The following is a 24885-nucleotide window of genomic DNA, read 5'->3' on the forward strand; positions in this document are numbered from 1 at the left end:
AGAGCGAACACGAGCCTACTGGTACACTGATACTTTAGTTGTCTTTAATATATGCGCGACAACAGTGGTGCAAACACACTAGTACATATACTAATAAACATACTAATCTATCCTATGTACACGCCAAACAGTTACAACACCAAATGGCATCAAATATTGGGGACAATACTTGGTTGTTCATTTTACGATGTTCATAGACGCAACGAAGCCCTTCAACATCTTCGCGGAAAATGTCCCAGGAAGAAAGGCGCACTTGACCTGGTTGGAACTTGATGCACGACTTCCACATACAGGGCATGCCTACAACATAAACATGACCAGGAGCATTTGTACGGCGGAAGGCACCGGTGAAAACATGATTGAATAGGGGTTCACAAAAATGAGACCTCAGCCAGATCTCCCGACTGGGGATGTAAGGTAAGCACGTAACAACCGCATACGGTGCGTTTTTTCCACGGCAAGAAGGCTCAAGGTCCTCTCTCAAGAGAAAATGAAAAAAAAAAAAAAAACAGTGCTGGGTAACAACGTTAAAAACTGGACAAGACACGGAAGAAACACACACACACACACAGACACTGGAAGTTTTTAATCTTTAACTATGTATACCAACTAGCCTCCTTGGGTCTGAAGGAAGATAAGCCAAGAGACGAACACACAACGAAGTGGACAAGACAGACTCAAGACGTCTTGTACAAGTGAAGTAAAGTTTCGCTCGAGAGCCCGAGACAACCAAAACGCAAACGCCCATTCCACTTCGTTGCCTGTTCGTCTCCTCGTTTATCTTCCCTCAGACTCAACCCAGGCAGCACAATGTACTGAAAGTCGAGTGCAATAGGGGTGGACGTGGACGGGTATGTGGAAGGCCTTGAACAGACTCGTGAAACTGAACTACTCTGATAAGACACATACCGACCACCCCTATTGCACTCGACTTTCAGTACATTCTGCTGCTTGGGAAGGATATGTTACCCTCTTCAGCGTTTCTTTTTTTTTTTTTTTTCGAAACGCGTAGCGGGGATGGTGGCTTCGACGGTGAGCAAATATCTTGTGATAAATTGTCTAGTGAGCAGCTGTCCGGTCAGAAATTGTTCGCGCCCCCTATGGCGTACGTTACTCTAGTTACAAAGAAAGCCGCTAGGGACTCCGGGGATCGTCAAGTGCCGTCAAGAAATCGTTGGTTGCGGTTGGGCGGTTTTCCGTCAGGCTGACTATGGCCTGGGTCCACCACTTCCGACCCAAGAGCAATAAAGCCCAAACCAAACAACGGAAAAAAAAGAAAAAAAAAGAAAAAACTCCTCCTTACCGCCAAAGAAGTATGAGTCTGTTCCATCAGCAGGCAAGATGATGGTTACGGTTTTCTGGGTTTCGGAGGGCGAAAGACAGAGCATCTCCAGGGGTAATGAGATTTGGCCGTAACGAGACACTTGGGGATTAAAGGATTTTCGGCCGTAATGAGACTTTGGCCGTAATGAGACTTCGGCCGTAATGAGAGGTTGCCCTCCAGGAGACTACTATTCAACTCTGATTCATCGCTTGCATGACGCCATAAAAGCCAAACGACTGCTCCGGACGGGTGCGCTTATACAACATCCTGCTGTGGCGATGGCTGCGTGGTCGACTATTCCTCGGACTTGCATCTGTTCTTCGAGGTGAAAAAGGAACTCCCTGGTGCCCACTTTTTCGTTGACGCCGTTTCTTCGATGAAAGCACTGAAGCAAGCACCGGGTGAAGTGTGCGGACGTCAGCGGGGAGTACATTGGAAAGTAACTTCAGGGCCCGCTTGCACGAACCGTTATTGAGGCTATTCTTCCGTGCTGTACTCCGTAGTTTCGGTAGTGCTTTTTAGCACACGGTGCTGTCCTCGACGCTTCACTTTCTTTTCAGCACTGGCAAAGCTACGGAGTTCATCACTGTGAAATAGCCTCAACGTTCGTGCCCAGTTCATTCACCTTCTGTGTCACGCCGAGGGTAAGACATATGTCATCGCTAAGGCACGTGTATGAATGCCGAGTCTGCGTTTAATCTGGAAATAAAGAACCCCTTATCTTTAACAGCGTCCAGCGGCTCCCCTCGACCCAAATTTGGCGCGGCAGTACCTTGTTTTCGCGGTGGCTAATCTTATATCAGCGAACGCCAAGCACTTTCGTTGACTCACTAAATAAGCTACGCTTCAGAGTATCGACACTGAGTTCCAAGAGCGAGAATGCGCCATTTTGTTTCCGCGCCACGCTACGCACTGCGCACTTTAGCGCATGATGCCAGTTCTCTTGCGCGGGTGAAATGTTCCTTTCATATACAAGCAGCAGTTGACGGCCCTGAGCTCACCTTGACATCTTCGGGACGCTCTGGTTGACAATACATGGATTATTTTCATTTCATTTTCATTTCATTTCATTTATTTATTTCTTCACAGAAACAAGTGAAGAGGAGGCTGAGGCAAAAAACGTCTCTAAGAGACTTCACGGAGGCCTCAGTCACCCGTACAGTCAGTATCGCACAACAATCACATACACTATACTCTATCCCACAGGGAGCATTATGTTAGTCGTCTTTGATCCTCAACTGGAGACGGTACCAGTGCGGTGCGGAAGCAAGATGGCGCTCCTGCTCTCCCTTGGACCTCAGTGTCGATACTCTGAAGCGAAGCTTATTTAGTGACTCGAATTGACTCCTTCGGGATCACATCTGCAGGGGAAATGTAACGGTTACAAAGGGATGACATAAAAAGAAAGTCTACGAGGCGTCATCAGGGCATGAGCTGTGTTCTTGGAGCTACTTCCTTCACGATTGGTCTGCAGTGCAGATAATCGGTTATGTTATTATATAATAGTACATCCCACCCACACATTCCCCGGTTAGTAGTGACGTTGCCCACCTCTGTGAGGTCAAACAACGGTGAGCTCTTTCATTAGCACCAGCACCACCTAGACGGTACTTTAGGTCTTTACATCATGAGCGGCATCATCTATTCGTGGGTTAATTTTACTCTCCCGAGGGTCCTTTTACGTCTGCCGAAATCTCAGTGTTTAATGTCCTTGGCGGCGTGACTTGCCCACCCAATAACAACAACAACATCGATGAATGGATGATGATGATGATGATGATGATATGGGCCAGCCCAAGCGACTAGCTCATACCACCAAACTGATTGCGTGCTCCATCGGATTACAACCCGCTATAGTTTATCGCAAATTATCGTTATCATGAAAGATGGAAGTCACTGAAAAGGTACGTTAGCCAGCTCAGAACATCAGTTCTCTCATATCGTTATCATGTTGTGAAATTTTCCCTCGTAGGGCACATACCCTCATCTTTGCTATTCTCTCTCCCCCCCCCCCCCCCCATCATTATAAAACCACCGACACTATACCGAGGAATTAAAAAGGACACTTCCCCTTTTGTGCACTCACATACAGTTTCAAACGGTTTGATTACGGCAACGTCTAGAACTCCGCGTTTTGTAACACACCTCATTTATCTCGTATCGTTTATATATATACTAGCAGGCAGCTGATAAAGCATTGTCCCGGTGGAATCTTCGGATAAGAACGAATTTGACGACGGGAAGCCAGCTTCATTCTTTGATTTTGTTGTCTTTTACGATAGACGCATACCGAGAGATAAGCGGGCGTATGAAACAGTACGATATGTCGCGCTCATTTCCTGCGCACTCATTCGCTGGAACGCCAGCCAATCGCGATGGAGCTTCCGTTTTTCCATTCATCTGTGTCGCAACTGTTGTGGTATTTAAACCAGAATCGGGCGCTGCATCTACATTCAGTCGTATATGAGCTTTGAACCAGCTGCCATTCCTTTGCATCAGCCAATTGTGCGATCTTCCAAAAAAAAAAAGGTCAGTACTGGATTTCGCTTCGACTCTTTCTTTCTTTCTCCGTTATTCGTAAAAGAAATGCAATGCGTCTGCGAGAGTGAACAAATAATAGCTGGTTACCGCATGGCAAAGCACGAAGCCTTGCAGCATCATGTTACGCACTCTCTGTCGGCTTCCGGCTCTATGTAGCTGAGTCAGTTAATGGACGCGTTATCAATTGATCCACCGACGACAGCGATAGAATACCTGTTGATGATAACGATAACTTTAGCCTTTACGTCAACTGTGTTCATGAACGAGGACACTGTGGTAGGTCCAAATACAGGAGCGGTATGAAAAAGTATCAAAAACTCGGCGTGGTCGTCGTTTCACAACAAATGAACCCAAAACGAGGAGAAAAAGGAAGCTGTCACATTGGATCCCTTATCGCGGACCTATCACTCACTAATATACGTATTAAGGTATAGTCCTACTTTGGTTGAAATCAGCTGTGCTGAGTGTGAAACAAGGTGCCTAAGGACGTGAAGTACGGCAGTGGTCGAAAAAGTTAGCGAGCGCGGAGGAAATAGAACTACTTTCTAAAAGTCCTACTTTATTTCCTGCGAATGTTATCAAATCTTATCTACGATCTTCAAAGGTATCGATTTTTTTGGAGCCTCACCAAATGAGGTGGACAAAATTAGGTGAACTGCTGCGTTGCTCATGATCATAGTTGTCTCTCCACGTAAAGCCCCGAATTATCCATTTTACTAAACACAGACACCGTGCTCGGAATCTCTTCGTCTTTCTTTCATTTTTTTTTTTTTTTTTGATCCAACCGCGAATGCAATCTCAGTCCTTTGCAGGCGACAGAACGAACATACGGACTAATAGACAAAATAAAAACAACTCGCAATTTCTCTTTGTGAAATTTGTATTTGTTTCCTATTTTATGGAAACGTTTCCTCTGTCATTCCCTCGCACACTTTTCATTTGTTAGCATACAGACACGCAAAACTAAAATTTAGTCGCTTTCGTAAATCCCTTAGCAGGATTACGATACAAATACTTGCTTCTAATCCAACGAGCCGAAGCTGTTTTCCTTCTACAAAGAATGCTTGGCTATCGAGTCGGTTGACACAAGTGTTTCTTCTGGGGTATAAGCAGTTTCTCTCGCTTCCCCTGGACACTCTTTGTCTACATCATACCTGGGTAGTAATGTCATTACTGTAATGAAATCAGTCATCAATTACTTTTTCTGGTAATTTGTAATGTAATGCATTACTTTTGACCTTATGTAATTTGTAACGAAATTTAATTACATTTTGTCAATAATTTTAATGACATTACTCATTACTTTACACAAAAGATTCGAGCCTGTGTTCTGTGTTGGCACTTGTCAGAAAGAATTCCAACGCCCACAATGAATTTCCACGTTTTCTCAACACAGTTACGATTAAGCTCGCAGTAATTACTTTGTAAAGTCGTTACTTTTTTGTAGTAATTGTAATGTAATTTCGTTATATTTCAATTGCAGTAATGTAATTTAAATTCTAGCTGGAGTAATGTAATTTAATTACATTTTAGAAATAATTTACTCAGGTATGGTCTAGATGACTTTTAAACGCTGTATACGTTAGAATATAAAAGGGGTAGGTATTGGGGACGAATCCCAACCTTGGCTATATTTTCCCGTTGCTTTCCAACAAGCATGTGTTGGTCCAGTTCCCTCCGAATTTGGGGAAGGCGGTGGGAACCCCGGATAATAATGAGTACTTGCAAAAGCATTCTCCTTTCTGCGACGCACGTGTGAAGGGAGGGCCTCAATACTCCCGTTCTCGAAATCAATTTCCAGATTGCTTAGTAGGTGTTTATATCCTTCCACTTGTAGCAGAGATAATGACTATGACTTGCTGCGTATCTTATAATGTCAATTATGCAAACAGGATTACGTGAAGTGTACTTTGTCACATTAAGACAGGGACAGTATCTTTTTCGGTCCGGTTCGGGTCTAGCTCCGCTGAGCCGAAATTATCAGCTCGAACCGGTTTAGGTATATCTGTCCCCCCCCCCCCCCCGCACACACACGGACAAAGAAAAATCGATCAGCAATCGGGACATTTACTGGGATTGGAACAGTTTCTTTTTCAGTCCCGGTGTAACCCGGTTCATGGGCACTAATTTTGGTGTGAGAACCGTCTCAGGTGATTCAAAAAAAAAAAAAAAAAAAAAGTGGGTCTGTAGTACAATTATTTCACCTCTGAACCGCTTCCCGAACCGTACGAATTTTTTTCGGTTCAGTTCCGGTTCGGTTCAAGATAAGCAACAACATTGTTCGGTTCGGGTTCGCCAGAAAATAGTTTTTTTTTTCTTCTGGTTTTCGGTTCGGGTTCCGATCCCTGCATTAAATATCCTGATCAGGGTTATGTAGCAATTATCAATTCTTTCGTCTTGTGTATATCCTTATTACTTATACATCCACACATGTTCTGCCCGCAATTCGATGTGGCACATTACATCATCATCCAATGTATACGTACGTCTGTGCAAACACGCACGACGGTATTCACTTCACAAGCACGTTCATTTTTCGAAGGCTGAAGTTGGAAGGTCGAACTCTATTGAGGGAAGACCCATCAAGGACCTCCCTTAGTTCGTTGCGCACATTCTTCTTAGATTAGGGAAGAGGATCTTCCAGCTCCCAAAGTCTTCCCCATGTCACTTGAAACTTGAACGATGAAAGATGAAAGTCACTGAAAAGGTTAGCCAGCTGTAAGAGACGACACTCACTTGGAGGTCTGTCTCACTTGAAACTTGTCATTCGCTGAGCTCCAGTGCGCTGTTCTTTGACAGTGTCTGTTTTCTCTGCAATCGCATACCATGGTACGTTCCACAACTTATTTGTTATGATCCAACTACGTAAGTCCTGCCACAAAACAGTATTTTTTTTTTCGACCAGTTGCTCGTTAGTGCACAAAACTTATTTATTGTTCATTGCGGATAAGTTATCAGTTTGTGTCGCACGGCTGTATTCAGTATCGCGACATAATGCTAGACAAGAACCAAAAATGGTCGATAAGCTTTTTTAAAAAAAGATAGTCCTTCCAGACACCTAACTCCTCCCAGTGATAGCGAGACAAAAATGAACGACACGTAATACATGGTGTAATACATCATTGTTATTGTCGCAGGTGCTCTGGGTACAGGAGCACGCGCGTACACTATCTGATGCAAGCAATTCTGACAATTGATGAAACGTCCATGTAGGTGTATTGTCATTATGCGCTGACTGCATTACACAGGCAGTTACACGCGGTGAACGTTTACGAAGGACCGGTTTTTCTGTCCAAGAAGTCTTGCGCTAACCCGCTGTCGTGACCTTGTAACTCGAATAATTTTCAGCAGGGACCCTTCAGGATATCAACGGTTAAGGATGCTACCAACTACGATACACATTCGAGACGTCACTCTTCAAAAATTTCCACACACAGGCGTACGCCTTTTCTGTGACACTTATGCTGTTCATAATTGTCACAAAAAAGGCGTACGCCTCCTGTCTTCGACAAATCAGGGCAGATAACGGTATCGTTCGAGATTATGGTTGGCTAGGAGCGTGCTATGCGGTGAAGTTCATTTTTAAAGAGTGTAGACTATAGTGAGACTTGCACCAAGAGGCTCCGTTTCCTTTGATCCTGGCTATTGGGTACAGCATCTGGTCGTTCTTGGTGCTTCCAAGATCACCCTGAAACTATGGGAGGTGGATGGTTCATGTCCTGCCGTCAACCAAGGTGATAGAACATTCCACACAAAGTGGGGGGAGGGGGATATGTTTAATAGAGTGAAAGAAGGAAGAAAAAAAAATGGTCAGCCAGGCTATTGCCTGCTTGCTATTCCAGACACAGTTCCCCCTCATGTCGGCCGCGTACTAGTATAACAATTGTCTGTTTTCTTTCTATCTGTTCGCGTCTGTATGCCGCTCTTTATTGAATTGTAGCTTTACAGTGCTAACGGCCATATAGATCGGCCGCGGCTCGCCTCATCATTACTTATTTGTTGTTGTTGTTGTTGTTCGGGGTTTCGTGCCTTCGAAACTCACAATCATCTGATAAGGCGTGATTTTGGGCTCTGCTAAGAACTCACGTGAAGGTCGACATACCGCAATTTGGTGCACTCACCGGATAATATCACACTGATATACTGGGCAAATGTGATGTTATGTGGTGAGTGTGCTAATATGCGGCATGATCGAGCTCACAGATACGCCATGTTTACCTTCACGTGAGTTCGTAGCAGGGTCCGAACTCGCGCCTTGTTAGATGACTGTATGGGATCGGGAGTTCCGAAGGCCCGGAACTCCGAGCTATATGGCTACTGCTAAGGCTGACTGACACGCGTAAACACAACGTAAAAAAAACAAAAAAACAAAAAAAAACGCGGTATTATCGGGTTGCATAAATGGTAACGGGGAGGAGAGGATATGCTTATTAAAGAAAAAAGGAGAGAAAAAGGAAAAGTTAGCCAGGTTTTATATTACTAAAAAGAATCAGGGAGAAAAGTGACCACACCGAGTGGAAGCCACGTTTCACCGCAAACTTTAGTACAAGAAATGACAGATTTTCACCCCCACCCTCTCACAAAAAAAGAGAGTACATGATGACGATGATATGGGGGATGACTTCCGCTCGTTGAGCAGAATGCTACCCCATTGCTATTGGGGAAAAAAATGAGAGGATGGTGATGAGGATGATGCTGAAGACGCTGACGGGGTTTTAGAGAGAGTCGATGAGGCCGGTAGTTTCCAAAAAGAAAGAAAATCGTAGTAGTTAAACCGAAAAGGAGATCCTACGACCGAGCACTCCATGGCTTTTGAAATTGTCGTGCACTTAATTAATGCATGCAATCACTTTAGTACTTTACGTATTCCCCGTGCTCAGGCATGACTTTCGGTAAAACCCACAAAGGTATTCAATGAATTGCGTTACATCTGTGATTATCCCGGAACTCAAGCATGGGCAATCCCCTAAGTTCTGTAAATCATTCCGTCCTATTGACCTGTAGGATTTCCCGGACCTGAGTACTGGGTAACCATAGACAGGGCTAGTCAATAAGATAATTTCGTCCCAACTTTTCTGCATAATCCCCGACGCCATCCTCTCATGTTGTTTGTGTGACTTGCAGTGCATATACCAAACAGACTACGTGGTTCCTCGACACAACACGTCTGGTTCGTGTAGCCATAGCACTCGGCAGGGTTTAGAGATAGAAGAGTCCTTCTCGTGATAGCGGGATTTCGGGACATTAAAAGGACGCAGGCAGTCCCATAACGTGTACGGTCACGTCAGAAGAGTATTTTTACAACGCCATTATTGATCCTCCTTGTTGGTTTGAATTTCAGATGCCCTAAGTGACCGCTACCTCCGCTACGATGACGCTGAACGACAGTGGCGGACCAGTGGGTGTTTCTCGGCCCGCATACACACAGTCGGGATTCAACGACACCTATGTGCATGTGCCCAAGGCCCGATCGGGTTCCGTCGATGTTCTACGCAAGTATGGACGCAGTCAGTGCTCTACGAAAAAGATTAAGGCCGGCGTGACGACGTTGTTCCCCGTCTTTGGTTGGCTAAGGACCTATAAAGTGAAGGACTATCTTCTTGCCGATATTGTGACGGGGTTTACAGTAGCCATGTTTCAAGTGCCTCAGAGTAAGTATGTGGGCTTCTTGAAGTGACTCGCAGCAGTCGCACCTGTTCATGGTTCAGAGTTCCTGTGACCGTCCAGGAACCAACTTGTTTATCACTGCTCCCCAAAACCGGATCTCGTATGTCCCCTGTGCGCAAGGAACCCCCCCCCCCCCAAAAAAAAAAAAAAACCTCATGGTCTCAATCTGTAATAGTCCCTTGTGAATCGGACCCGCTCCCGTGGTCTTGTGATTACAATGTGATCGCATTCCACGCAGAGACTGGGAGGTGACCCGGGTTCGACCCGGCTGTGTTGTCTGGGTATTTTCGCTGGGCGCTTGAAGACAAATGTCGGCGCAGTTACCTGTGAAGTCTTCCCATGTCGCGCGACAACCCCGGAGGACCATGCCGCCACACCGGCAAGGAAGAGCGCTCTGAGATAGCACACCACCTTAGTTCTTAAATCGGGGCAGATATATCTTGCGACACCGCAGGCGAAAAATAAACACTGTCTTGATTTAAGGGATAATGCCATTCGGCGAAAGGTGGACAAGTTTATTTTTGACATGCCGTTGGGGTTGTATTGGAGGGTACATTCATGTTTGGCTAGGCTGTCGGATTGACCGCATCGTCTCGACTGTAGCTCACAGAGCGCTCCTAGTCTGTTTCTCCCAGTTCGCTTGGTGTCGTGGACATCTTTCGATGATGTTTCGTTTTGTGGAGCCTTCAGTTTCCAGTATCGTTGGCATGTCCAATTCGGATTAATCTGGGGGTCAAGCACCCATTACATGTTCTAGCTCTGCACCACATAGGACTGATATGGCATCGCTGTGGTTCAATAATTGCGACATTCTTTCCTGGTTTATGAGCGATCTCATTTTGGCCTAGAATAATAGGCTGCGTTGATGGCCACCGCCTGTCGTGGATGTGCGGGACTGGCTCGTCCTTATAGCCGCTGTAGAACCATCTAATGTGATACAGGTTGCACCACCATGCTCTAGCATCTGGTATTATTACAACTCTAGGGTGCAATAATGGGTGAAAAGTGACATTGCTCCATGTAGTCCGGTGAGGGGGAGTGCTACCTAGCGGTCAAGATGAGAACGAGCTGATGGTACAGATAAAAGGGTCAAGGCGCGCCCTAGCCCGCGACAGCACTGTTTTGTAACTGGTATGTTCTGAATGCAGGCTTGGGTTACACGCTTCTGGCAGCAGTACCCCCTGTGTTTGCTCTTTACAACGCCATGTTTCCTATGATGATCTACATTCTGCTGGGCACTGTACGGCAAGCATCTGTCGGTGAGTACGTCGTCCAATTCCGCAAGTAGGCAGAAAAAGTAGACTAGCATACCAATTGCCATAGAATTCGTAAAGAGAAGTTCTCGGAGAAGTTATGTATGAGAGAGAAAGAAAAAAAGTCCAAGTTCAGAAGTCAGCATACGACCATCACTCTACTGTCTACATGAGAAAAGTTAACTCTCTGCACTTGGCAGGAGCGGACGCAATCATGTCCATGATGACTGGAGGTGTGGTGCGCAGCCTAATCCCGGGTGAACATCTTGGTCATCACTCCATGGTGGCAATTCACAATGCCACAGAAGGGCATTACACGGTTCCAGAGGTCACCTCGGCGCTCTGCTTCACCATAGGCGTCATACAGGTACTTCCTGTTCCAGTTCCTCACTCCATTTGATGTCATCTCACGGCATCAGCTGCTTACGTATGGTCTCTTTCGTGAGATTGTTCACATGCATTGAAGATGTAGCGGAACTTGTGTAATCTGTGTCATGATTGATCTGTTTTTACCATCGTATATGTTTGCGCATGCGTTACGACGCCGACGCACCGGACATGGTTAGCTCTGTATGCAATAGATGGCGTTAGATTCGGCCGACTTCATCACGCGTACTCTTCGACCCCCCACTTCAAGACCTGTTTTGATCCTGCCCACGTGGACAATAGACGAATTGAAAGTGAAACAACTTTCACTCTGCCTACGTGGGTTTGTTTTGGCACGCGTCTAGGGTGGTTCGCTGGAGGTCCCCTTATAGACACGATGCGAATATGACAACGGTCGTGACAGCGTGCCTCACACTAGGAAGCCAAAATCTCCATTTTATTGTCCTTAGATTCAAATCAAATCAAATCGGGATAGAGGAAACAATGTAGTTACGATTTCACGTGTTGCAGAGTAACGACAACTACACGGATGACGATGGATAAGGTGCATCACCTCAACAATTGCGGACACACGCACACACATAACTGGGATGGTGATGTTGTGGGTCACTCATTCTCCGCCGTTATGGCGATGCACTGCCCCATTGCGCTTGTGGGAGGGATGGGAAAGGGACGATGATGGAAAGGTGTCCCATTAGAGTTCGTCCATTAACCCAGTGCTGGAGAGGAACTCAACAATAGCTCTTAGTCCTTGCATCAGATGTGATGGGTTCGACCATGGCCCGAGAATTTTGGTTAAGTCTAACTGGCGTTGATCGAATTGCAGTACCATACCTCTGTGCATGCGGGATGATATATGAGTGGGATGAAAAACTGATGGGGGTAACGTTTTGAAGTAGGTGACGTCCGACGCTAGACTGGAACACCAAAAAGAAGCGGGCAGACCGCTCGAAACCCCTCCCTCTAATATTGAATTATAATTTTCTCCTAAATATTTTCGAGCACCGCGTGTTTCAGTATCTGGGTCTAAGTGTATGAGGGCACATTGCACGTGTGTGGTAAAACTGTGTTGGGGTATAAAATACGAGTGAAAACTACGGTGGGGTATAACAACTGAACCTTACCTTGGTGAATTCAAGACGGGGTGTGACGATGACGTCCGTGTACGACCATGCTCTGCAACGTACAACAGCAATTTTTAGTCTATGGAAGTAACACGAAAAATCGCTAAATATATCTGTGACCACAAATATTAATCCACCTGTAATCGACACGATTGCGAGTCTTCTATTCTCCCGTACAGTGCGTTGTTAAAAGAAATCGTGTCTTTTCCAGTTGGCCTTTGGTCTACTAAACCTGGGCACGTTGAACGTGTTCCTGTCGGAGCAAATGGTGAACGGGTTCGCCACTGGCGTCGCCGTGCAGGTTGTCATCAGCCAATTGGGGGCCCTCTTTGGCAACCATGTGCCTCATTTCAGCGGCATGTTCATCATTTACAAGGTTAGTGACAACCACTACCCACTAGATTATATAACTACCGTGTCGGAGGCACCCCTTCCCAGCGCCGCGTTTTTGGAAGGTAGCGGTGGCGCTTCTTATCGTCCCGGTTATTGCTTCGTCAACTTCTACAATACTTTCTACTTCAGCTTACCTTAGTATTTCTCTACAAGCGGTGCATGTCCCACGGAAGATATTTCATTCTAAACTTGATTATTATCATCATCATTCTACGCGTTTTCATAGGTGATGTTGCTGTCGTCTGCTACGGCTGTCGTCTGCTACGGCTGTCGTCTGCTACGGCTGTCGTCTGCTACGGCTGTCGTCTGCTACGGCAGTCGTGCCGTACGCTTCTGCGCGTTCAGAATTCAAATTTTCATCGTCCAATCGTGATGCAGATCTCGCGTGCCGATGAGTAGCACCCCTAGCGGATCGTGCGGACGGGCTCCTCATATGGGTTGCCGATTATGACATGGTCGTTATGTGACAACAAGGTTGCAAGTGACTACGTAGGTATACAACATCCGCTGGTCGGCGCTAGCTTCAACGTCACGCGAACCACGCGTAGGGTAGTGCTTTGCACAAATCCCACCTCTTGCTGTCAGAACTGTTCTCAATGGTTTCGTGCGAAAACTATTCTTTCTTAAAATGTCGTACTCGCCCTGTTGGTCCTGCGGCCCTCTTGACCTCAACAAGGTATTCGGTTACTGGCCATCAGCACATGGACTTCCTTCCTCGGGACTTTTGTGGAACAAACGTCCTTATAGACTCCTTGGTGTAGCCAGACCTCGCTACCATATGCCTATACTGGTGTGGCCGGCCCAGTGTTGGGCCAACATGTTCATATTTTTCGGTTTCTATACCAACCGACCGCCTTTTAGCGCTTTCAGTAGGTATTAATTTACATTTTCGGGTCAAATGCCTTTCTCAGATTCGGGGAGTTAAAATCGGGCGCTATTTTTAAATCTGTAATTCGTGGAGAAATCGAGCGATAATTGTGCCATCGGGTATTTTTGTTTCTCCTCTTGTCTATTAAATCTTTTCCTAACCTTTTTCTTTTTTTTGCGGGATTGTGACATTCGAGCGGTAATCCCCGAAGGCATAGACAGTGTCGACACACACGGGTGTATTGCTGGGAACGTAATTGACCCTTTCTTACGCGCGTTACACGTAGCGACCTCTGTTCGTCTTCAGTGGAAAAGTCACTCGAGGATTTCATAGTCACTGAAATTCGGGTAGAAATCGGGTTTAACCCGAAAAAGTCACTCCCTAAGTATTACGCGTTTTTTTTTCTTTTTGTCCGGACCTTGTCGCGACCTCGTTTTTGTTCCAGACCATCTACGCGTTCTTCGAGCACATCCGCGAAGTGCAGTGGCAGACAACCGTTGTGGCCTTCGTCGCTATACTCGTCATCATGTTGGTGAAATTGTTCCTCGATCCTCCCGTCATTCGGCGACTGGGCATCCCCCTGCCCATTGAACTCACTGTGGTAAGTAACGTCCGCTATCCTCATTGGACTACATGAAATGATAAGAGGGGAATTTTGCTATCGGAACTCTCTCGCTGTTGGGCACAATGGGTTGTGACAGCTCTTGGCCCGCGGGTTGCTGTAGGATGGGCGCACTGTTTCTTACGTGGGAGTTCATTTTTTCTTCACAGGTGGTGCTGTTCACTGTGGCATCTCACTACTTAGACCTCCATGGCAACTACGGCATCGACGTAGTGGGCGAGATTCCTGAGAAGTAAGTTCCACTTCTTTCGTGACTCGCAGTTTTGTGTCCTCTTGAGAGCACGTGCCAGTCTTAAGATTAGCTACCAATAAACCTCTTCCCGAAAAACGTCATCGTGACGTTGGTAGACAGACTAAAACCGGAACAGATAGGAAAGGGAGAGCTGGGTTCCACGAACGGGCACTTGTACGCTGCCTTCTATTGAAAGAAAAGCAGGGTGGAAGGTCGCGTCCCGTTCAGGGCTGATCGTAATCCCCTCAAGACCCTGGTTTTCGTGCGCGACCTTGTTCGACCCCCCCCCCCCCCCCCTATAGCTTCGAGCATAGTTCAACTCTACCAAACCGGTGGCGCTGTCGAACACTATGACGTCATTTGTTACAAACACCCAAGCAGCACAATGTACCGAAAGTCGAGTGCAATAGGGGAGGACGGTATGTGTTGTATCAATGTTCTTTTGTTTCACCAGTTCGTTCAAGGTCTTCCACCTACCCGTCCACCCCTATTGCACTCGACTTTCAGTACATTGTGCTGCTTGGGCAGGGAGAGGTCTATCGCGGTGCTCTTCACCTTTTTACCTGTCGTATCAATTCCTTACATCAACCAACATTGGCCGCTGTTTGAACTCTTGCAAGGTGGGAGACAGTACAGTCCCTGAATTGGGAAAAGTAGCGACATCTTTTTTTCCCTTTCCCGCCGCGACCTTGGACCTTTAATGGCGACCACAGCATAGGTTTGCGTGGTACGACTGCCACGAAAGGTCCAAGGTTGAGGCTTCAGGGATGGCGGTACTTTTGCCCAATCATCAGGGACTGTAGGAGACGGTGCCTGAAAATAAAACTCTTCCAAGGGTAGCTGGACTGTTGCAATGAACGTGCGTTTGATGTGTCGTGTACTTCTGCATACAGAACACAAATAGTCTTGGGGGGGGGGGGTCTATTGGCATAGTGAAGCACTGGGGGCATACTTGCCTTAGATCTTTTTTATTTTTTTAAACCGACAGCTCGCAGTTTATCCTGTCCGAATTTTCGAGGATTTGCAAATCTTTCATTTCATTTTTTTTTTCGTACAAAAAAAGACTGCATACTGTCCATCCTAAATGATACAGCTCCTTCAAGGACCACCAGGCCAAAACGAGCTGAGGGTTTCAGACGCCCAAGCAGTACGCCGGTGCTTCGAACGAGAGAAACCATCGTCTTATGTATGCTGGCCGTGTGATCTCGTGGACAACGTGTAACTTTATGTACTACTGGCTACCAGTGATGGCCAGTAGTTAAACTACATGTAGTTGACTACTTGTTAACTAAAATCATGTAGTTTATCAAGTACTTGCAGAAATGTAGTGGCAACTACTAGTTAAACGACTAGTTTGAGTAGTTAACTACAGTATTTGGGTTGCTGTAGGTGCCAGCTACTTCCGATTTTGTCGCAAGCTTTACTTGTCTAGTGAAGCCTCATTTGCTGCGAAATAATTCTGCAACTTAGTTTATCGAGTAGGCACAGAAAGAATCCCGCCGCAAGCTTTGCACTTGACGATCGTAGCAATGGCTTGAGCCAAAGTTTATCATTGGTTGTGATTCATATTTAGGTGTCCAAGAACACTAAAAGGGATATTCATGTTGATGGACAACGTTAAGTAGTTAGAGATGTAGTAGAGAGAGATACATCGCAGTAGTTAAAGAAGTAGTTCTAACTACTCCCCTGAAAAGTAGTTGAACTACTAAGTAAACTACTCGATCGCGAAGTAGTTATAGTTAAACTACTGTGGAAGTAGTTAGTGGCCATCACTGCCGGCTACACTACGCATATATGGCGTACATTTACGAACGTCAACGGTCTATAAGTCTCGATTCACAGCTTTTGCATGATCCGCGCAGGCTTCCAGAACCGACGTTGCCAAGTTTCAATGCCCACCTCATCACAACGCTCCTTCCTGAAGCCTTCGCCTTTGCAATCGTCAGCTTCTCGATCACCTTGTCGCTGGGCCGGATCTTTGGGCAGAAACATGGCTACGAAGTGAACGCAAATCAGGTATCAATCAAAGACGATTCGTCGGAGAACGAGGACTTTGCTCGAGTTCATTCGTTGTCGAGATGAGGCAAGACGCGTCTGTTATTTTCGCTTTCAGGAGTTTTTAGCCCTCGGTGCAAGTCACGTGTTTTCGTCCTTCTTCTCGTGCTTTCCAATCGCAGCTTCGGTGCCTCGAAGCGCGGTCCAAGAAGGAGCTGGTGGGAAAACACAGGTATGCCAATAATTACACTCTAGGTTTTTTTTTTTTTTTTTTTTAGAATGGCAAGCCGGCATGTTGCCTGGCTGACGTTTCCCCCTTTTTTTATTTCTTTCTGCCAATAGCCGTGTATTCACACGAGCGACATCCTCACGGGATATTCTAGTGGAAGAAAAAGCAAAAGCACTACTTACAGAGACGAAGTTCCGCCCCGTGTTATGAGAGCGTTCACGCGGTGCGGAATATTGGGAGTGACAGACGACACTTAGCAGACGACACTTAGCAGGCGACACTTAGCAGGCGACACTTAGCAGGCGACACTTAGCAGGCGACACTTAGCAGGCGACACTTAGCAGGCGACACTTAGCAGGCGACACTTAGCAGGCGACACCGTCAGCGTGTTTTCCTGTCTTCTGCTACGGAATATCTTGTGGCCGTGTAGCAGGATATTCCGCACGGTAAGCAGCGTACTCGAAGACACTACGTTGAGCGCTCGCGCTCATGTGACAGCAGAAAGCTATGACTCTTTTCGCATCTTCAGCTTCTGGGGAAATGTCGCTCGTGTGAATACACCGTAAATCCCCACTCTAGCTATCGGCGCTTGTTTTCGCCTTTGTGCTCAACTATTATAAGGAGCTCGTTTGCCTGTATTGGACTCTGTTTCTCATTTGGTCCGACCCCAAGGTTGAGGGTTAGACGACCAGGCCGAGGACGCCTGCAACTTGACGGCAGTGTACAAATTGTTTTTGATACTTTAATAATGGTAGTATTCTTTAATGAATTTTAAAGTTTATTAAATCTAATAATACTAATACTTTCTAATAAAAAACACCTTCTCTTATAGTTGGTGAGCGTCGTAAACATCGTCATCATCATTTTTATGGTTCTCTTCCTGGGTCATTACCTTGAGGACCTGCCCGTGGTACGTGGCCTTGTACTATTATCAACTACTATATGTTTTACCTTACGAAACGCCCTCATACGCAGTGTGTACTAGCTGCTATCATCGTCACATCTCTCAAGAAGATCGTCATGCAAGTACAAGATTTCAAGCGATATTGGGACCTGTCAAAAATCGATGGAGTGAGTTTGCAATCCAATCTTGAGATCACAAAGCATCTACTACTGCAACGTGTATATAGCAGTAAAAGTAATGGAATCAAGTGAAAAAGTGTTTTATGCATTTCTGTCCATGTGCTTTGGCGTGTATATGGAGACATTGCATGAAATTACATGGCCCGTATTCCTCTCCATGTTGCAGCAAGTGTGGATGGTGTCGTTCGCATCTACAGTCATCTTTGACGTCATCACTGGGCTGGCCATTGGTGTTGCTTACTCCCTTCTGACCCTCATCTACAAGATCCAGAGGCGAGCTTCCTCATTATTTCTTGTTCAACTGTAAAAAATTATTTACTCGGATTTCGACGTTATATCGTTCCCTCGTTTTGCTCGCAGGCCTAAAACGTTCCTTTTGGGTTCAGTCGCCAATACGGAATTTTATGTCCCAATCAAGAGGTACCAAATGGTGAGAATTCTCTCATTCTTGTGCTCGTACAGATGCATGTATCTGCAAAGTGGTTCTCTCTCCTTCTTGAGCTTGAGTGCGTAGCTGTGCAAGTTTTCTTTGTGTGAATAATTTGGTATAAATTTCGACGCAGGTAGACGAAGTTCCCGGCATAAAACTTTTCCATTTTGGGGGTGCAATGCACTTTGCGAACGCCGAGTACTTCAAGGATCAACTTAACAAGCGCGTTGGCTTTACAGTGCAGTAAGTTCTTTATTTGTTTAAAGCAGGTGTACCACCACAAGCCGCGCTCTAGCGCGAACAGTTTTTGAAGTTTTCTCTCTCTCTCCCCCCTCACAGAGAAGTTTTGAAAGCCCGAAAAAGAGCTCAGAAAAGCTCCGTCTCCTCACTAGTCAAGGTAAGACCGCCGTGGTGCAAGTCTGGTCTACAATACAGTTTACAATACGCGTCAAAGAGATCTGGTACTGGTTCAGTTGTGCAACTGCAGAGCTGTCATACGATATCGAAGGGGGTGATCTAGAAGGGCCCGCACTGAAGGTAGTGCATTCCAGGTTCACCGGATTTCTAAAATACGTCGAAAAGGGGAAAAAAATAAAACACTGTCAAGGAGCCCGCGAAGAGGGAATCACACACGTAACATGAAAAACGGTTAGGAGTAACTAATATTTATTCGAACAAGAACTTTCGTGCAAGAGACTGCACTTCTTCAGGTGGAAGGATGAAGAAGAAGCTGAAGGTTGAAGAAGCTGAAGAAGAACCTGAAGAAGGATGAAGCTGAAGAAGTGCAGTCTCTTGCACGAAAGTTCTTGTTCGAATAAATATTAGTTGCTCCTAACCGTTTTTCATGTTACGTGTGTGATTTCTAAAATAGAAAGAATTCTGACAAGTCTTATTTGATCACACTCGCTAAAGAAACTTCATGATCTACGAGTGTGCTCTCTGCCACTCCCAGATATACGAACGCGATCTCGCCATCGTATAGACACAAAGAGCTAGTTCTGGTAAAACCCGAACCAGCCAAAGAATTTCTTTTTATTTTAAAAAATCCGCTCCTGAACATGTACTTGTTCCTCTTTTTTTGGTGGGTTTAAGTTGTTTAACAGAACTCTGATCAGGGTACTCCCGTGTAATGAACAGATTGAGTGCAAAACTTTCACAAGAGAAGGAGGACAGGGACTGCATTGACTACAAACAACTCTATTACAGCTGTTAGTTGTCCTTGTACCCTTCTCGTTGTGTCTGTGTGACCGTTTTGCAATCTATTTCAGTATGTACCAACAACTAGGAAGAACAGTTCTTCACATGCAACGCCCTTCCCAAAAGGCCCTTGGGCTGTGCCGATATATCAATATATATATATATCGGTTGCGATATTGCGATAACCTGTAGGAAAGAGTTGTTATACGCATGCCCGCATAACTAAGCTTCCCTTTCGCGATTAGCTGTATACTACAAGTTCCATTTTGTTGACTTAGGTTCCCTCATCTGATGTGATCGGAGACACGAAGCCTCCTTACAACAGCAGCGTCAGCGACGTCTCCATCAAGTCTACGATACCTTGCATCGCTGAGATGCTTAATCTTCCCACCCACATCGTCCTAGACTTCAGCAGAGTCACTTTCATAGACGGATGCAGCGTTAACGTTCTCAAGCAGGTACGTTCCTCTCTCCTTACCTTCCTCCTCCTCCTCCTCATCTTCAACGTGCAAGGCAAGTCTTTGCTCTAAAACCGTGCTCTATTCATGAAGTCCACTAGGTATGTCGTCACCGCGCAATTTGTTAATTTTAAGATACTTCTGCACTAGGTACCGTAGGAGGGGGAAAACAGGTACATTAGGAGCGTGCACGCAAGTATACGTAGGGATAAAACATATGTCAAGGATAAAAATAAACACACTTTATAGATTTAAAAGAGACGTCAACGCAGTAAAAATAAGTCGCTCGGCTTGGGTAGTTCAGACGATAAATGTCGACTAACTCCGCCATGTAAACCGCGTCAGTCGACTTATTCAGCCACTCCTCGTACATCCGGATGCCTCGTCCTCCATCGCGTCAGAGTAGAAGAGGTGGATGACGACAGGAGACGGAGGAAGAACAATAACTGATTAATGCAAAGAATGGCGTGCCCAAAAGTATTCGAGAAGTAAACTAATTAACGCAATGACAAATTCGTATATTGTATCTAAATTTCGAGGTTACAATTCAAAGATGAGGGTGACGCTTCAGTCGAGGATCAGAATCATGCCGGGCTCTATGTCGTCTTACTCGACAGCCATGTAAACAGTCTACTTTAACGATCAGTCTAGTGTCTTCGCGGTGCAAGGTGGCGCTGTACGATTTGAGTTGGAAGGCGACCTTGGATGTCGTGGGTGGATGGATTGTAGGGGCACCCCTAGCGAGCCTCTTTGTGATCGAGGGGTGATCGAGGGGTGATCTCGTGTGGCTCTGTCCGCATGGTATGCGGACATGCCTGTATCATATCTCTTCGTTGTATCTTCAGATTTGTCCTTTTTCACTTTTTATTTCTTATTTTCCGGTAGACTCCTGTCAGTACTCAGGAATCCGCTTCAGTTGTATAGTTTATTATAGTGGCGCAGTCGTCCCTATTCGTACTTTGTTGACGGGGTAGGATAGTCTGATCAGCACCTTGGTTTGTCTGGCCGTCGGTGCTTCTTTACCGCGTTGTTTGTCCCTTGACATGTCTTTGTCTCTCGCGGAGCGGCACAACAACTAGATGCTGACAATGAGATGGGGCGGCAATGTTATTGGACGAGAGCCATATATGTCGCATGTTTGTGAATGTGCCGCGTTTTATATGATTACGGGTCATACGGAGGAACAACATTTAGCGAGAATGCACGTAATCTAAATGGTATAATGTAGGTAAGATTCTGAACAAAGGGGATTTAGTTCTGATTAACCGCATATTGTATTATTATTTTCTGTAGAACTGGTGTTCTTAATCATACGCATTACCGTACAAGGTTGGAACACGTTTTTGAAGCCTTCTCTTTTTCCGCACTTATCCATTGTCACAAATAACGTAGCAGTAGATGAGTGAGGCTGTGGATCTCTCCACCCTACAGCAACATGTGTAAGTAACGCGAAACAGGCAAGAGCGTGTTCTGTTTGGTGCTGCTTCGACTTCTTTCAAGACGCTATACATCTTACTGCACACTACACGATATTTTGACCAAACAACTGTACTTAAAACTGTACTGTACTGTCTGTCCGAGTATTTACTGCGTAATGACCCTGGGGCCAGTACCATTGTAGCGCGCTCTGAAGTGTAGCAAGCAACCTTGAGTAAACCAAACGCTGAACCCAAGTTTTATTTTTCAGCTGAAGCGAGATTACGACAGCATCGACATAAAACTTCTCATCGCTTCTTGTTCTCGTGAGTATTTCGGGCCTCATAATGGCACATGGTATAGTCTTACCGAGTAGTCCTAAAGGGCTATTACTTATTCTTTCTGCAGCTTCGGTGTTCAACTTCTTGCACAAGGGAGGAGCCGTGGAATTACTCGGGTCTGACGCCTTCTTCCCATCCATATTTGACGCTGTTCGGGCAGCACTTCATCCAAACAAGGCAAGTGTTTTACGTATTTCGGTCGACAAAGCGACTTATTCGCGCAACACGGGGAAACATAGTCCATCTCTTGGGGATATCTTTCACAATGAAAACCGGTTGGTTCGTTCACGTCACTGTCACACACTGCGTATCTAGGGTGTGACTTTTTCGGGTTAAATACCTTTCCCAGATTCGGGGGGCTAAAAATCGGGCGCTATTTTGAAATCTGTAATTCGGGGAGGAATCGGGCGATATTCGGGCGTTTTTGTTTCTCCTCTTGTCTATTAAGTCCTTTCCTAATCTCTCTTTTTGTTCTTTTGTTGTTGTTTTTGCGAGCATGTGACATTCCAGCGTTAATCTCCGAAGGCATAAACAGTGTTGACACACACATGGGTGTATTGCTGGGAACGTAAGTGACCCATTCTTACGTGTGTCACACGGGGCGACCTTTGTTCGTCTTCTGTGGAAACGTCACTTGAAGATTTCATAGTGACTGGAATTCGGGGAGAAAACGGGTTTAACCCGAACTGGTCGGAAGTCAGGTTGGGGGGGGGGGGGGGGGGGATAACCGGGCGGAATCGGATTTAACCCGAAAAAGTCACTCCCTATGCATATCACACAGTGAACAAGTGGAATGCCTTGACTCAATTTGTCACCGAATATTGGACACTGGAATATTTCTCGTCCGCTCTTCATACGCTGGTTTGAGTGGAGCATGCGGATCTAATGTGTACTCCTTTTATAACTCAATTGTTTGCTGTTCTTATTCACAACGTTAATATTGAAGCAGTATCGTTAGTTTCGTAGCGCCGCGCTGTAGCGTGCAGCATTGTGTTACCTTCGACTACAGCTGTTCCATGCTCTTGTTTGCCAGTGCAACATCTGCTCATTGCAAAATCGACATACAAAGTGCACTCCTGCCACTGTCAACGGGCAGTCGGTAGTATCGAATAAAACGAATCAATATAGGAAGAGTTCCGTTTTCCTTTGTTCTAGCTGTCTCTGAAGTATAGGGCTTTTAACCTCACGTACTGATCGCTGCATTATTTTGATGGCTTTCTTCCTTCAAATTTCAGTTCATCGGTACCATCAAAGAACAAGACGAAATGCATCCTGAAGTTAGCGCGTAAGTGTTGTTCATTTTTTATTTAGATGTCCTACGGGTCTTTAAATGGGCCTGAGTAGGGATGGGAATAGAAAACGAAGCGAGTGAAGAGAAAACAGGGGGGAAAATCAGATAAGCTTGACAGAATAGTGATTGATTGATTGAAAGAAAGAAAAAATGGGGATTGTAGCCCTCATCACGAGGGCCGGCTACCCCAGATCACCTAAGGAAAGGAGCCACCATCACCCACTGGAGATGTCGCGAAGCGGCGACGAACGCCACAGACAGGTCATAGCCCATCTAACAGCTTGGTGTCCCTTAAAAACTGTGTAACGGCTCGCAAAGCTGGCAGTTGAGTGCTCATTGGCCATGGGCCCAGCACCTTCTGCACTCCGAAGGGTCGATTGTCCACCCGGTCTAACGCGGCTACAAGTCTGTCACGACACTCGGAGTATCTTGGGCACGTAACTATAATATGTTCGACGTCTTCGATTGAGCCACAGACTGGACAATTGGGAGAGTCCGCATTCCCAAGCCTGTACAGGAGTCTTGACAGAATGCCTCATCCCGCCCTGTGATGACCGCTATAGTCCATGGCTCATTTTCGTGGCAAGATAAGGTGAAAGCTGCGTAATGCAAGGAGTCGTCGGGACCCAAAATTTCGCTCAACGTTGGCCACAAACAGGAATCGCGTACGACGTTTCCTCGACGCAGATTCGCCGAGCTTTGAGGTCGTGACGACGTCACTCCCGATGGAGAAACGTCGGGCCCACCCGCAAACGCGGCGTTTTCTCGGCGGAGCCTATAGGAGCCGGCGCAAAGTTTGTACTCGAGGCCCCTGGCGGCATTTCTCGTCATGAGTAAGAGCTATTATATAGGCTGGCATAACATACACGACAGATATCACTTGAAAAACATGCAGTATAAATAAAATAACCAAGGCGCGCCCACCATCAACGTGGAAATCTCTTGCTTGTACTTCCGATTCCGTTGCCTTTGTGCCATTAAACACATAATCAATCAATCAATCAACTTCCGCTTCCGTCCGCTGTTCTCCCGCGTCTCTCAGTATGGACCAAAGGCGAAAATTGCTGCTGCTGTTAAAATAAAAAAAGAAAAAAAACTGCTTCTTCTCTAAAAGCGACAGCTGTTGCGGTAGAAGGATTGAAGAAGACCGTCCAGAATGTTTATTACGAAAAAAAAAAGGGAGGGGGGGGGGGGGGAAGAGGCAGGCAAAAAGGAAAGTGGCCGTGGTTCGTGGCTCGTTTCGTGTCCATATATGGAGAAGCATTGTCTTGCTACAGAAGGATCGAATACCCCTTCGATTCGGGCAAGCTATTTTCATATTTAACTTAGCGCATCTGATAGTGAAATGTCTGTACAGAATTCAGGGGGAGGGGGGGCGAACTTGCACAACGACGTCCTTTGTCTCAAATTGTCAGAGTATCTATGCCTGCTCGATAATTGAAACGATTTTTTTTTTTTTTTCAGTAGGGCTCTAATTGCACTGTAGCAATTAAGTATCCAAATACTTCTGACAGTGATCAGATTGCTTGCTTGACACCAGTGAAGCCCAAATATTTAATTCTTTCTTCAAATCAATTAATCAATCGATAATTAAATTAGATGTCCTTTTCTTTCAATTTCAGATTTCTGTAAACTTCGAAAACGAATGACATTCGTGGGCACTCTTGTGACGTCACATCCTCCGAGAAGTCCGGAACTGCTCGATGGTGACGGACGTTCGACTGTACAGCTCTGTGTTGTATTTATCATCGATATTTTAATACATTGTCTTATTTATATCATTACACATTGCGTATGTGTTGTTGTTGTTGTTCTTTTATGCCAAGTTACACGTATTTCAAACGTTCACACTCCGCGGTGCACATGGTAAAACATTCCTTCCCGAGTGACAGCACTAAACATGACAGATCACTTGGAAAAGCACAACGGCCCCATCCATTATGGTGATGCTATCAGGGCTGTACACGTTACTAAAAAAAAAAAGCCAACGAAATAACGTTACTCGCTGCTAACAAATAAAAGGAACGCGTTCTC

At 45.7% G+C, this 24885-nt stretch overlaps 1 protein-coding gene across 2 annotated transcripts in view; it reads left to right on the plus strand.

Annotated features, from left to right (window-relative positions):
• LOC135401591 (prestin-like) overlaps positions 1-24635 on the plus strand; it is a 94433-nt gene extending 69798 nt beyond the window's left edge. The window contains exons 1-20 of one of the 2 annotated variants that reach the window (XM_064634093.1): positions 3753-3853; positions 9207-9516; positions 10681-10791; positions 10986-11152; positions 12508-12672; positions 14003-14158; positions 14329-14411; positions 16274-16427; positions 16525-16638; positions 17468-17545; positions 17611-17706; positions 17885-17991; positions 18079-18148; positions 18282-18391; positions 18488-18545; positions 19624-19803; positions 21491-21545; positions 21628-21737; positions 22796-22845; positions 24474-24635. In XM_064634093.1, coding sequence (XP_064490163.1) covers positions 9237-9516; positions 10681-10791; positions 10986-11152; positions 12508-12672; positions 14003-14158; positions 14329-14411; positions 16274-16427; positions 16525-16638; positions 17468-17545; positions 17611-17706; positions 17885-17991; positions 18079-18148; positions 18282-18391; positions 18488-18545; positions 19624-19803; positions 21491-21545; positions 21628-21737; positions 22796-22845; positions 24474-24483 — 2154 coding nt within the window. In that variant the 5' untranslated portion in view covers positions 3753-3853; positions 9207-9236 and the 3' untranslated portion in view covers positions 24484-24635. Of the gene's footprint in view, positions 1-3752; positions 3854-9206; positions 9517-10680; positions 10792-10985; positions 11153-12507; positions 12673-14002; positions 14159-14328; positions 14412-16273; positions 16428-16524; positions 16639-17467; positions 17546-17610; positions 17707-17884; positions 17992-18078; positions 18149-18281; positions 18392-18487; positions 18546-19623; positions 19804-21490; positions 21546-21627; positions 21738-22795; positions 22846-24473 lie in introns of those variants that run through there. The other variant, XM_064634092.1, reaches the window with a different exon arrangement.
• The last annotated feature ends 250 nt before the right edge of the window (positions 24636-24885 follow it).

The sequence above is a fragment of the Ornithodoros turicata genome, chromosome 7 (genome assembly GCF_037126465.1).
Source record: "Ornithodoros turicata isolate Travis chromosome 7, ASM3712646v1, whole genome shotgun sequence".
Taxonomy (NCBI): domain Eukaryota; kingdom Metazoa; phylum Arthropoda; class Arachnida; order Ixodida; family Argasidae; genus Ornithodoros; species Ornithodoros turicata.